General features: G+C 54.8%; 1 protein-coding gene across 1 annotated transcript in view; it reads right to left on the minus strand.

The window, feature by feature from the left end:
* Nucleotides 1–7381: 7381 nt before the first annotated feature.
* The window catches only part of LOC122365280 (homeobox protein aristaless-like), a 50022-nt gene continuing 43916 nt past the window's right edge, over nt 7382–13487 (minus strand). Inside the window, exon 4 of the mRNA XM_043336374.1 lies at nt 7382–8973. Within this exon, the coding sequence (XP_043192309.1) occupies nt 8344–8973 (630 nt within the window). The 3' untranslated portion in view covers nt 7382–8343. The remainder of the gene's footprint in view (nt 8974–13487) is intronic.

Raw genomic sequence — 13487 nt, forward strand, 5'->3', positions numbered from 1 at the left:
TTTCGTATCGCTAGAACACAGCCGATTTTTCCTGTGAGTTGCACTCTGTACCTTTATCAAACCAATAGTGTTCAGTACCTAGGTACTTCTTCCCCGACTGCAACTGTCCTGCATATACCTACATTCTTCTTATTAGTATTTCAAATAACCTTTCCAGCACCTCTTAGTAGATGCTGCTGGCAACATGTTCTTGTCGAGCTCGTATTCTTTATCACGCAGCGCTCCGGCCGTGCGTCTGCTCAGTACTCCTGTGCGCCGCTCCTTTACCGTTGCATGCCAGCAAAGCTCTCAAACAAAGCCTGTTGTAAACACCCAAAAAATATCCGTAATCGGCTGCTTTGTGCAGCGTCTAATCACTTCTGCTGCAGCCGGTCTCTGGCGCTGGAGAAAAATCCTCTTATCCCATTACCTCTGGCGTGACGTCATCGGCGACGAGTTGACGGATCGGGAGCCCAGCCAAAGTTAATTATTTGATAAGATCGCTGCTGTAATTGCCGTGCGCCACAATCGCCTCTCGCTCTAATGTGCGCCAAATGTGCCGAGAGGCGGGTGACGCACGCCGAGGTGCCAGCTCCGCCCTGGGGCGTGGCCGGTGGGCGTGGTCTGGGGGGGGGGGGTGGAGACGGGGTGCCGACTGCGCTGCGCGCGCTGCTGACACCGGGCGGGGGTGGGGGAGGGGGCGGGGAGGGGCTCTGATTACAGGAATCCCCCGTCGGTGTCGTGTTCCACACAGGTGTGAACGATGGACCGCCGATCAGCGCCGATCGAAGTGAAACGCTACGGACTGGGTGTGATTTTCCCGATGTAGCACGGCGCGCGGAATGCGGGGAATGTAGTCCACAATCTGTCATCACAACTGATTGGGTCGGGTGACGCTGTGGATCGCGGCGGCAGTCAAATCGCGCCATCGAGCGAACCGTGCGCCGCCCGCACCCGAACTGGCCGGGCGGCGCGTCATGTCGATCACTGGCGAAAGCTGAAACCATGGACCGCTGTAAGACTGATGGATTTTAACGAATATTAGTTGAGCACTGTGTACTGTGCAGACGTTAGAATAATAGAGTAAATGAAAGTTTTCGATTGAACGATTGCAAAAAAGTATTGCTGCAAAGAGAGCAGTGCGAAGAGTGAGCCCGTTCAACAACATCTTGTGGTAAGAGTTACTTTATCCATATAAGCAAACATTAGTATCTTCCCATATGCAATGTTTTGCAATATGAATGGGGCGGCACAATAACAGGCTCCGGCCCGCCTCCAGCAACGTGAAACGGTGTTCGAACGAGAAGGCAAAGCCAAGGAAAACAGACATCGGATAATAATGATGGTGCTAAATAAGGATTTCACCATAAACTTAGCTTAAGATTGATATAAAAAATGCTAAAAATGAAGCCAATAAACGCCTAATTGACTTGTAATGGTCCATTGAAGTTGAAAGGCACCGAAAACAAATGCTTAAATGCAGGATTACGTACGAAGAAAGCTAGTTTTAACGTATGCATGCATCTTCTTTAAGCCGTCTAATTTGGTCATCAATTTGTTGTCATCTTAGCCGGCGTTCCATCGATTCAAATACCTGCGGTCTGTCGTGGTCGTCCCGTCCGCCGGCACGCCGCTCCGCTGCTCTGCCCTTCTCCCGGCCTCTTTCCTCCCGGCCTGAGAGACGACCGCGAGACGCGGTAAAACCGATCGACGGCGACATTAATGTCGGTGGCGACAATCGTCGCGACGCCGCGCACTTTTGACGACGAGATATTGTGACGCTGCCGCCACCGGACGAGCCGCTCCGCACGAGGTGGTCCTGTGACGTCTTATGTGGTGGATGAGCCAGCCAATGGGAGTGCTCATTCATCAGTGAGAGTCGGTGAGAAGGGTGCATTGTAACGGTGCACGGGATGCACAGATAGATGGCTGATTACGATAACATTGGCGCCTGGATATGCTAAGCTGAATGAATTACGGTGTTGTTGGACAAGCAAAATTTAATCTGACTTTGTCAAGTAGAAGTTTGTAGCTTTTTTCATGAAGTGAGCACATGGGTAACTACTCAAAATTTGACTCAAATCATGCAACATTTTCCTATGGTGTGAGATTTCAACAGAGGCTTTGAAAAGAAAGTTGATGCAAGTCCTATAGGAATGTGAAAACTAACGCAAGTCACGTTCTTAAAATACATCCTTCGTAAGAATGTATAAGCAAGCACAATCCATTCGGTGATGTCTGGATCAAATGCGTGAGAACCGAGTGACTTCAGCGCACTTGTAAAGCCAGCATCAGCCAGAGGTGTGCACATTTCTAGTCCGCTTGTTTGTATAAACCCCATCAACATGATCGGTCCGTCTCGCATCGGCGGCTGTCGGAGACATCCCTGGGGTGGGAGATAAATTCCGCCGCGGCGCCGACACCCGGCGACGTGCAGTGGACAGCCTGCAAAGTGGCGACGGGCGCCGAGAGAAATGGCCCCTGCCACGGCCCGCTCGGCGGCAGCGTTCGACGGCCGACTCCCACGGCTCCGGGAGGACCGGGAGGAGCTGCCGGCGGTGCGGCCCGGCGCGGATTGTCCGGGCCGGCACAGACGAGCTGTACAAGTGGCGAAAACTTAATCGGAGTTCTTATTCAATCAAATCGGTAATATGTCGTAAGTTGTTTTGAGAAATGAGAAAACTCAACTTTGTGTGGACTGTCTGAAGAAGTGGTCAGAATTAAGAAAACGAGTCATAAAAATCGAGTACAGGTAATTAAACAGCTAATTGTGTCCCGCTCTGTAAAAGATCGCAGGCCGCCCCACGATGCCGTCAAGCTTTTACCATGTCCCTGCCGTCGTGAAGAAGCGGAGCGCTGCCGGACTGCGGACACCGAGTCGCCGCCGTCCCGTTCTGTGCACGGCGGCCTCCCGGCGCGGTGCACAGTTGATTGAGAGACCAGCCGTGGCCAAATGAGCCTCCCGACCCCCCGGTGGCCGCCCGGCGAGCGCCGTCTCTCCGCCGCCGTGTCGAACACTCAGTGACGAGTCGAGTCGAACACGGCCGCCGGCGTCACGGCGACGCTTCGTGACGCTCCCGGAATCGCACGGGTCACGCCTGTGACACCCCCGCGAGCTGTCTCACGTCAGCGAGGCGGCTGTCACTCTTGGACGCAGCGCCGCTTTCGCCACTGCCGCGCCGCGACCGCCTCCCGCGCGCCGTCCCTGCGGCGCATTTTACGGTTTGTTTCGTCTAAATTAAATGCATGCGAGACGACGGGGTCCGTGTAACCCGGTTTAATGCCGGCCGCGGCAGCCTTTGTGGCTCAGCGGGGGCCAGCCGGGCAATTGTGGCGCGGGGGTCGGCCCGGCGCGGCGCGGCGTGGCGCGCCGCCCCCCGTCGACAGGAATCATAGCCTGTGCTCGGCGCTATCGCCGCCGAGAGGCTGCTAATTGGCCCGGCGGTGGGACGAGCTGACCCACCCCCGGAGTCGGCAGAGCGGCCCGGGCAGAGCAGGGGAGGACTGGGAGAGAGGAGTGAGAAATGGACGATGAAAGAGTTAGCAAGCTAGCAAGAGTGAGGGCTGGGGCGAGGCCCATAATGTTTTTTTTGGGGGGGGGAGGCGAGAAAGAAGCAATATATTAGGCGAAGGAGTAGGAAGGACGAGCAACAGAACAGAGCGAATAGTAGATGATAGGATAAACGAGAGCTGCAGCTCTCGTGGTCTCACCATGGTGAAAGAGAAAGGACTGGCCGAGAGAGGATGGAGGACTGGGTGAAATACGAGAAAGGACGGACTGATATGAGAGGTAGGACGGGGCAATTGCAGGCATGGAACTGTGTGCTGTTTCCTTTTCAAGAACTGTTGTGGTGGCAAGCCAATATCTGATTAAACGCATGATTTAGAGGGGCTAAAGCCTAAAGCTTAAAATCAGAGCTGCGGTACCGCCTGCCGGCCGCCAGTGACTGAATGCAATAACATGAACAAAGGTGCCTTTATTCTTTGGTGAGCCTAAGCGGTGCACATATGTGCCAACAAAGTCAGCGTTTAGCACTGACAAGGAATGCGCCAGTATTTTGCATTAACATGTGCAACCGTATTCTGAATCTCGTGTTTAGGCGTCTGGCGCGTCCATGAGGCCGTGAGTCACTGCAGCGGCGCGTGGAGGCTGCTGCTGGGAGCGCGGCCCGCAGATTCCTCCCGGCACCCGGTTCCCACGAACAGGTGAATAACGCTGGCAGCGCGAGATGGCCACGCCACGCTTATCAGCACGCCGTTCGGATGCCAGCGCCATTCATGCCTGACTAAATTTGTATGGGTGCTTCACTTTTACGAGCTCCAGTAATGAAGAGAAATTCACTAACCAATAACACCATTTATTGCAGAAATACTGCGGCTCGCTCCTGCGCTAATACTTAGATAAATCCACACAATTGATTGTCTGCCTATTGGCGATCAGTGATTCGCTACTTGACTCCGGCCACGTTTGGGATTTATTCCGGCGCCGGAGCGCCGGAGCGTTCGCGCAGAGTAATTGGTTTTCAGTGTAGCGCTCCGGAGCCGGCCGCTCGAGCTCCAGTGCGCCTTACAGACGGGGTGGTTCGCCCGGCTCATCTGCTCAGAGCCATCGACCGCGAGATACGACTCCGTCCGCCAGTAATTCTCTGTAAGCATCGCGCCAGGTTAGCCGCGCTCCGGTGAGCCTGTATCTTCATCAGGTCAATTACACTGCATCAATATTTCACAATTTAATTTAATATTACGATGAAGGCTGTGCGCCGATGGGCGACTCCTAATTACCGGTCGGCTATTAGTGGGCCGCTCCCCGCTGCTGACCACAAAGGCGCCGGGACGCACCAGAAAGGATTTCGGAAGGAAATTAATGAAGCCGAAAATGTTCACAGGGTCTTAATAGGATTACACAAGAGCCCATTAAGGGGGCGGACCCCGGGAGAGCGCGAGCTCGCTCTCCAGTCGACAGAAGCGGAGCAGCGAAAAAGGTGGCTGCTCTTCAATTGATGAGAGAAACGACAAAGGACGACCAGCGGCGGGTAGCGGGTAGCGGGCGGTGGGCGATGTACTTACGTCGGACTTGGTGACCGGCTCGTGCCGCGGACCCCCTCCCGCCGCCGGGGGGCGGGGGGGGGGGGGGTATCTGCGGACCGTGAGGCGGCAGATCAGTTTAGAGCCCTAATCGGCCGCCTTGCTAACGGTCTGCGCCGGGTTTTCCGGCCGTGCGCCGCTGCCCGAACGTTCAGCTCCGGACCAAAGCCGGCGGCGGCCGAGCTTTTCGGCGAATAAAAATGTCCTGTACCGCCGGCAAGTGGCGTGATTTGCGAAAGTCACCCGGGACCATCAGGCCAAAAACGGACAGTCAAATCAATTTACCTTATCTCCTCTAACGGCTATGTTCGTGACGATAATATATTCACATTTCAGACAGTATCAGCTTACTGCTTTGGAAATTACCGCCATATTCACTAGCACCTGGCATAAAACTCCACCCTGGGGCCTCATAACGGTGATGTAAAACAATTTCATATCCATCGATAAATCAATGCAGATTCACCTTCATATCAACACTTCAGCGGCACAAAAACGGTTAATTGCCTGCTCCTCAGGACCAACAACAAAGCCGGGGGTGGTCACTCGGAGGCCGATTACCCTTATTCAATCGGTGAATGTAAACGACACGCTATAATGACGGCCAAGGGAGGGACGGTCGGCTTTGATCAATGAACACCACTACAGACACACAGAGACGGACTGGAAAACACGGGGGCGCGCCCCGCACTGCCGAGGGCTGCGGGCGCTCCGCTGAGTCGCTGAGTCGGTGAGTCGGTGAGCTGGTGAGTCGGGCGACTCGTGACGAGGGGAGAGAGGACGAGGGGACCGCGACACGGAATCACTCATCCCCGCCGGCCCACCGGATCCCATTAGGGCGTAATTACAGCCGGAAAATCGTTTTATTTCCTCGCGACTGACATTGCCGATAATCCGATAGGCGTTGTAAAAACACTGCACGCACAGATACGCCGCGCCGCCGCGAGCCGGGACTCGTGGGTAGACTGAGCTGGGGTCTGCTGGGGAAGAGAGAGAGAGAGAGAGAGAGAGAGAGAGAGAGAGAGAGAGAGAGAGAGAGAGAGAGAGAGAGAGAGAGAGAGAGAGAGAGAGAGAGAGAGAGAGAGAGAGAGAGAGAGAGAGAGAGAGAGAGAGAGAGAGAGAGAGAGAGAGAGAGAGAGAGAGAGAGAGAGAGAGAGAGAGAGAGAGAGAGAGAGAGAGAGAGAGAGAGAGAGAGAGAGAGAGAGAGAGAGGAGAGAGGCAGAGACAGAGAGACAGAGACAGCTTTTATAACAAAACAACTTTTCTTGCAAAAGATAATGCTTTATCATTCGCTGACTTAACTCTATTTACGTTTAGCCGACATTATTCTGGGGCAAACAACAAGCATAGGAATATATTCCGTAGCCTGGAAGCATTATGAAGCTATTTATATGTTCTTAAAGCCCTTACAGAAACGGTTTGTCCTAATAAGGGATAGATCCACTGACCTTATGTTGATACTATTCCCCCAACTGTGCCTCGGTAATAGAGACTAGCATAGATAAATACATGCGATCTACCTCGGGACAACGATGGACAAAACCCTGTCATCACTTAGCTGATGTGGGGAAACGGTCGGATAGTCCCAGACGGCACAGACGTCCAAAGCCGCACAGCCTGCGGCACTATCGGCAAATCGCCCGGGAGCCGTGTATAGCAGCCGTGTATCGGTCTGAACTAAGCCAGGGAAACACCGCTCCGTTTGTTGGGAGACAAAATCGACTACACCAGCCGGCAGCTGGAAAACACCGTTTCTGAGACGCTGGACGGCGCAGAAATCCCCGTGAGACGGAACGATCAGCGCGCCCGGTACCCGAGCCGATGGCAGATTGTGTTCGGTGGCGGCGATTTCCTAATTTTCGTGACCTTATCAGCGATGTACCGGCCCAACAATCGGTGAACGGGTGTGCGGAAAATGCTGTTAGGTAGCGCAAAGAAGTGACGTTTTTGGATGTTTCGATATCTGCTGTGATCACTCGCCGATTCGGTGTTGTTGTAGTTCATGTTTGGGCCGAACAGATGATTTGTCACGGCCTTATAAAACTGGCGTGCTGTTTAGAATCGATTAGATGACATCTGCAGTGTCGCTCTTTGTGCAGCTGACATGTGTATGCGGCTGATTGATGGTCGTATGTGACGGCTGCCGCCGACCGCGCCGAACCGATCCGCAGCCGACAGCCCCGCCGCCCGAGATGAGCGACTGCAATCCGACACAGAAAGATATCCCTGAAGTCTCGCGAGAGTGCCTCAAACGCCTTCTTTGGAAACTGCAACGCGTCACAGGCCTCTAACCTGCAGCAGCCCAACACACTCTGTGTACCATTTTATCAACAGCTTTATTATATCAACTTAATGAGACACTTTATACACCAAGCTTTGGTAATATTAGCACGGCCTGAGACCGCTGTATCGGGAGCGCTCACTCCTCCCGGGGTGACGTCACACACACACGCACACAAACAGACAAACGGACGGACGGACGGCGAGCGTCGGGACGGCCGCCGCGCCCAACATTGACATTGACCACCGTCCGACAGTGACACAACGACTCTAGGACCATAGGACTCCGGGCGTGATGCTGCACCCGTGCGGATATTTGTGTGCTCAAAGCGCCACTCCAAGGACGGAATGCTCTATTAAATAGGAAAACAGTCACAACATGCGTCGTCTTCACGGTCAAAAAATGCACGGCAAAGTCAAATTAGGACCACCAACAGATCGACACGCACATTTGCTGACACCTATGCAGCGTGCTGCAATTCATCATCACACTCGCACATTTTTACCATTTGTTCTTTAAAGTACTTAGCTACCTATCTATTTGCGGCGAGACCACCGCATGTGATTGTCTCTCTTGTTGCCGTTTAACGTGAAAACCTCGCATTCAAGGCACATCAAGTCAAATTCAAAGGACTGCAAATACTGTTACAGTTTAATACTTCCGGTGACTACCATTCCCACCCCCCGACACTGCGCCATCGTGATTCAGTGCACCCATCGCCACCTGTCTCGAACTCGGAGCAGATCGGCGGTATACCTACCGCGTGCTCCGACTACCCATATCCCAACCAATCAGAACGTCTATCACTCTTTTCTCCCGCGGCGCACACAGCTCACCCAGCTCACAGAGCTCACACAACTCACACCATGTCTCACCCGGCTCAGTTTCACACCCAACAACAAGTCTGTCGCCGGCCGTGTCTCCCGGAAAGTTCCAACCGAGACGCCCGCGTCGCCTATCACGCCTTTCCGGCCGCCGCCGCCCGCCTAACCGCCCGTCTAACTGCACAGGTCACCGTTCTTACGCAGCAGCTCGAGCCTCATCTCGTGCTCGCGCGCCTTGAGCCGCAGCGCCGCGATACTGGAGGTGCGCAGCTCGGGGCTGCCGGGCGAGAGGCCCGACGGCGCGGCGGCCGAGGGTGGCGGCGGCGGCGGGCCGGCCGACGGCGCCGCGGCCCCGCTGGCCGGTGGCAGCGGTGCAGACGCCGGCAGCGCCATGTTGGAGAGCAGCGCCTTGTACTCGGGGGAGTCGAGCGGCGGCCGGTGCGCCGACAGGTTGGCCAGCAGGCTCTGGAACGTGGGCGAGTACGGGCTGCCGAAGGGCACCAGCGGTGGCAGCACGGCGCGGTAGTCGCGCAGCGCCGACAGCGGGTGGCCCAGATACCCGGCGCCGGGCAGCAGGCCGGCCGGCAGCAGGCCGCCCGACAGACGCGGCGCGCCGCCAGACAGGAACGGCGACTCGAACGGCTTGCGCAGGTAGCTGAGGTGCGAGAACGGCGGCTGCAGGGGCGAGATGGACGGCGCGCTGGAGGGCATCGCCAGCGGCGTCTGGTACGGGTTGTACGGGTGCGCCTGCGGACCCACCTTCTCCTGCTTCCGCCACTTGGCGCGCCGGTTCTGGAACCACACCTGCAACAGCGGAGAACCGGCGTCAGGGAGGTGTCCTCACACACAGTGTCATGCGAGGCGCTGGATATACTCTTGTCTGGATTCTTTCTTCATGTCACAATGTTTAGCGTTCACGAAACAGTGAAGTGCGTGTCGTATAGCAGACAGCGTTAAAATTATCGAGAGCTCGCAACTAGTTCGGCGCATGTGAAATCGTTGATTCAGTCACTCAAGCTGAAATGTGAAAGCGATTATCGGATGGCCAATCGTCTGTAAAGCGGCACACTTCACGGCGTGAAGGGAGGGGTTAGGAGGGAGAACTCGTTTCGCTAATGCTCAGTATCCTCTATCCACAACTGTTTGTCGACTGTTCCATAAGTCCCGAACAAAGAGCACCAACGTTTGTACAACTCGGGGCAATGGTAGTAAATGCAAACCTCTATATTCCCATACTTCACGCTAATAACCACGGAGTTTTTCCGAAGCGTCCGTGAGTGCCTTTGTCCTGCAATTACGGGCCTAATTAGAAAATGTACATTGCTGGTTACCACTGCATACTTAATGGAAGCGCATTAACGCTGAGTGCAATCGTCAGCTCTGTAAACACGTACACATCAATCAGCGCGAACATCAAGGAAACCCAAGTGCAGTGGCCACTCACAGTTTGATGCAGTTTTATGAACGGCAATAATCGTTTATAGTTTAGTCATTGCCTACCTACATTGCGCTATATGGCGGGCAATGTCATTCAGCGCATTCAGTCACCGAGTCATTCGGGGCACAACGGACGAGGACAAGCGGCTGGCCCGGGCCGGGCCGGGGCAGAGGGACCGGCCGGTATGCGATCGGGCCACCTCCGGTCGCCGGTCCTCCACGCGGCCCGGTCGGCGCTACACGGAGAAATTATCACATCATGTCGGCCCGTCCAGGCTCCATCAGCCAGCCGTAATTAAGTCGTTATCGGACTTTTTGTCCGCTTTTTATCGGTGTCTATTTAAGCTGCACTGTCGCGGCCATGTGACCAAATTGTCTTTCATTGTTATGAACCCTTTTTCTATTATCTGTCGGCCTTGGACGGGGTTAATTGGGTTATTCGGCCCACTGCGGCCGTGAAATGAGTAGAAGAGATGGACTCAGTGAAGCGGCCAGCCGAACCGCTACCGAGGAACGCAGGAACTAACGACAGGACAGCGGGCGGTGGAGTCCGAAAGGGTCACTATCCGGGAGCGAAATGATCCGTGTTCGGTGTTCATCTAACCGGGAAAGTGAGCGACTTGTGAGACTGCTGGCGAATGTGCTTTGGATAACGCGCTCTAGAAAATTGTTTTTGAGTGATCACATCGTTAATGAACTTAGGCTATTCCATGATTCACCCTTTGCTATTGTGATGCAGTTTTCAGTTTTCTGAGTGTTATGTTATTTCGGTCCTTAAATTTCAAACCATGGCAACATCCACACCCTTTTGAAACCCACCCTATCTCCATGCCCCCCGCGTGTCCCTCACGTTGCGTGTATACTGTATATCGACACCAATCCCCCATTTGTCTCCGTGTCGCCATTTCCGGCGCACGCGCCACTATCGTCTCACCTCGCCTGCCAGCTCGTAATGTGAGCCGGGTCCCCGCGGCGCGGCGCGCGACATCGGCGCGAGGGACGGCCGCTGCTGGCCAGACTGGGACGCCCGGCGCGCCGGCCACCGCCACAAAAACCCAGCACAGCGCGCCGCCGGTGACCGCCGCCCGGTCTCGTGATCCATGCACATCCCCGCCCAACTGTCACGTGACGTCGGCACAGTCGCGATAATAAATTTGGTCAACACTTTAACAGTAGAAATCAATTAGCCAGCGCAATAAATAAGGCGTGTAAGAGGGAGTGAGACCATCCGAAGCGCCCTCCGATTGTGCATAAATTGTCCGTGCGACAGGTCGCATTGTATTTGCATAAGTAATGCTAATTTGGAGCCGATAAGAAACCTCAGGCCGGGGCGGAGCGGCGCAAAATGAAGCGTTTAATGCTATCAAAACACCGGATAAGTTATAGCACTAGTGTGCCGATTGGGAAGCAATAACGCTGGTCACGCAAAGAATTCGCAATTTCTCGCGATTACGTGTGGGCGTGTTCCGTAAACAGCCCTCGGGCTTCAGAGAAGGTGTCTGTGAGATTGATGGCGTCATCAGACGGGATTTCTTGCCGATATATTAGCAACTGAATTTGCCTTGTGTCGCACTCATGACTTTTACAATAGCTCTTCCCCATCAGCAAGGTCTTTTGAAAACTTGTAGGGAATAATGCCTCACACGATTCCATCAAAGTGGAACTAATTCAAAATTCTTGTTCAGCTAATTAAACAAAACTTGCTCGTTATCCTTTCGTTGGTGTTTTAGACATTTCCCGGCACGCGACATTATTTCTCCACCTGTCCCTCTCTGCGGAAGGTCCCTGCAGTCACCGGGCCACCGGCCGTCCCAGTCGAGCGAGCAGGGAGGTGAGCCGGGTGGTGAGCAGGGCGGTGCGTCCGACTGCCCTGGTGGCGCCTCCATTACCGCGCGAGCCGTATCCAAAACGAATCACTAATTGTGACGATTTTTCATCGGCGCATCAGCACGATTTACACGACGTCAGGGTGATAAATCTGGAATTACCGGCGCTGATAACGGCTGCCAGCCATAAATTACCGGGCGACGTTGACAAGGGCGGACTGGGATCGGCCCGGCCCGGCGGACGGCGGCTCTCCTCCACAGAGACGGCCGCCCGTGTGTTCTCTGCCGCCCACGCACACTCGATCGCGCCGAGAACTTCAGGGCGCAGAGCAGCTGATTCTGACTGAACTGGTGTTATAAAATGCAATACCCGAGCACATGAAACATGAAGCAAAAAGGTTGATTGGATCCGTAAGATAAAGAACCCATCGAAAGGATGCAACGATGACTTAGAGAGGTGTTAATGAGATCACTTAGCGGGGCAGACCACTACAAAGAACTCAGTGTCGAGTAGGAACGGACCCTCTTTGCTTTGCCCCTCTTTGCCCACCCTGAAGGGGAAGCGCGTGCCAAAAAACGGTGTGCGGACGCGCTCGACGGGGCGCGAGTAAAACTGTTTCCTTGTCGCGTGCCGGGCCCTGTGCTCCGATGGCTATCAGTGGTTTTTGTGGGTGGTTCGACTCTCATTGTGCTCCGTTGGGGGTGTTGGTGACACGGGGTCACCCGGCGGGCCGCCGAGGTCGCCGACGCGACGGAGCTACACACTCCCGCACGCGCCGTTCAGAGGCGGAGTCGCTCCGCCGCGCGGGCATGTCGGCCCAGAGTGGCTGCGAGGCTGCACGTAGCACTGGAGCCTATAAAACTGTCAATTGCGATGTGATAAATCATCTTTTCCTTATTGATGGTGGTATATGACCGATATGGACTGGGGGCAGAGGCACCAGTCTAAGCCTGTTAAGTCTTTTTTTGCCATTTGTTTAACGGCTTTGCCCATTCACTACCTGTGATTTATTTTTGTTATTTAATTAAAATGGCTATATTCCAGGAGACGCCAAGGCCGAGCTTGACCATACTCGAGCCCGTTGCACCGCAAATCAATGGTATGTGAGAAGATAAGTGCTGTATGATAGAGCGTTTTGGTTGTTTACAACGGTTTGCTGCGAAAACTGCATGTGTTGTTTTACATCAAATGATGGTGATTCTTGCAAAATAATACAGTAATTTTGCCATTATCCTAATGAATGGAGCTCTGCTTATGGTTGAACATGGAAACATTCATTCAGTAAGCTCTGCAAAAGCAAAAATTAGCCGTATTTTGTCCAAACAATTAGTCGCAGAATTAGGACAATTACCAATAAACCAGCGTGACAATGAGCCGGGTGAGTCCTACCGTATAATTACCGGGAGTATGTGCTGCCACTGCCCTACCAAAATGATCAGCGCGGGCAGATTTAGATGCACCGGAGGCCGCTGTCGAACGGTTTCCGCACAAGGCCTCCTTTGTCCGCGGCATGGGCGGTAATCGGCGGCTAGCCAGCCACCCACCAGCTGGCGGGCAGCCGGAGCGTCCCGACCGAGCCCTGCATGGTCCGCGCGCGGTCAGCCGGCCGGTCTGTCCCGGCCCTAAATTTGACCCGACCGGCAGCGTCGACCGCCTGACGCCGTCCCAGATCTCGCCCTAATTGAAAGGAGAAGTAGCTGTTGAAATGGCGAGCCGCCCGGCCGGTGAATTAAGGTGTCACGGACGATGAAGAACTGCGTCCAGACGCGCTACGACTGGACGGAGACGGCATGGTTTCCCCAGAGAGGGCTCCGGTCCCAGCTGTCGGCACGCGCTGGATCCGCTCCGGACCCGCGCTGGGGGCTCGTCGTCGTCGTCGTCGTTGTTCCCTCCAGCCCCCTAGGGGGCGTAGCCGATGAGGCTCAATTGGGCGCGGTAGCCGGCGGCCAAGGCCGCCACCGCGCCGTCGTCCCTTGCCATAGACGCTTCCAGGTGAATATTACCCAGGCGCCGCAGGCGGCGTCCCGCCAGCGCCGGGCATCGGAGCAGGACGT

The sequence above is a fragment of the Amphibalanus amphitrite genome, unplaced genomic scaffold (assembly GCF_019059575.1).
Source record: "Amphibalanus amphitrite isolate SeventyFive unplaced genomic scaffold, NRLGWU_Aamphi_draft 000727F_arrow, whole genome shotgun sequence".
Classification (NCBI taxonomy): domain Eukaryota; kingdom Metazoa; phylum Arthropoda; class Thecostraca; order Balanomorpha; family Balanidae; genus Amphibalanus; species Amphibalanus amphitrite.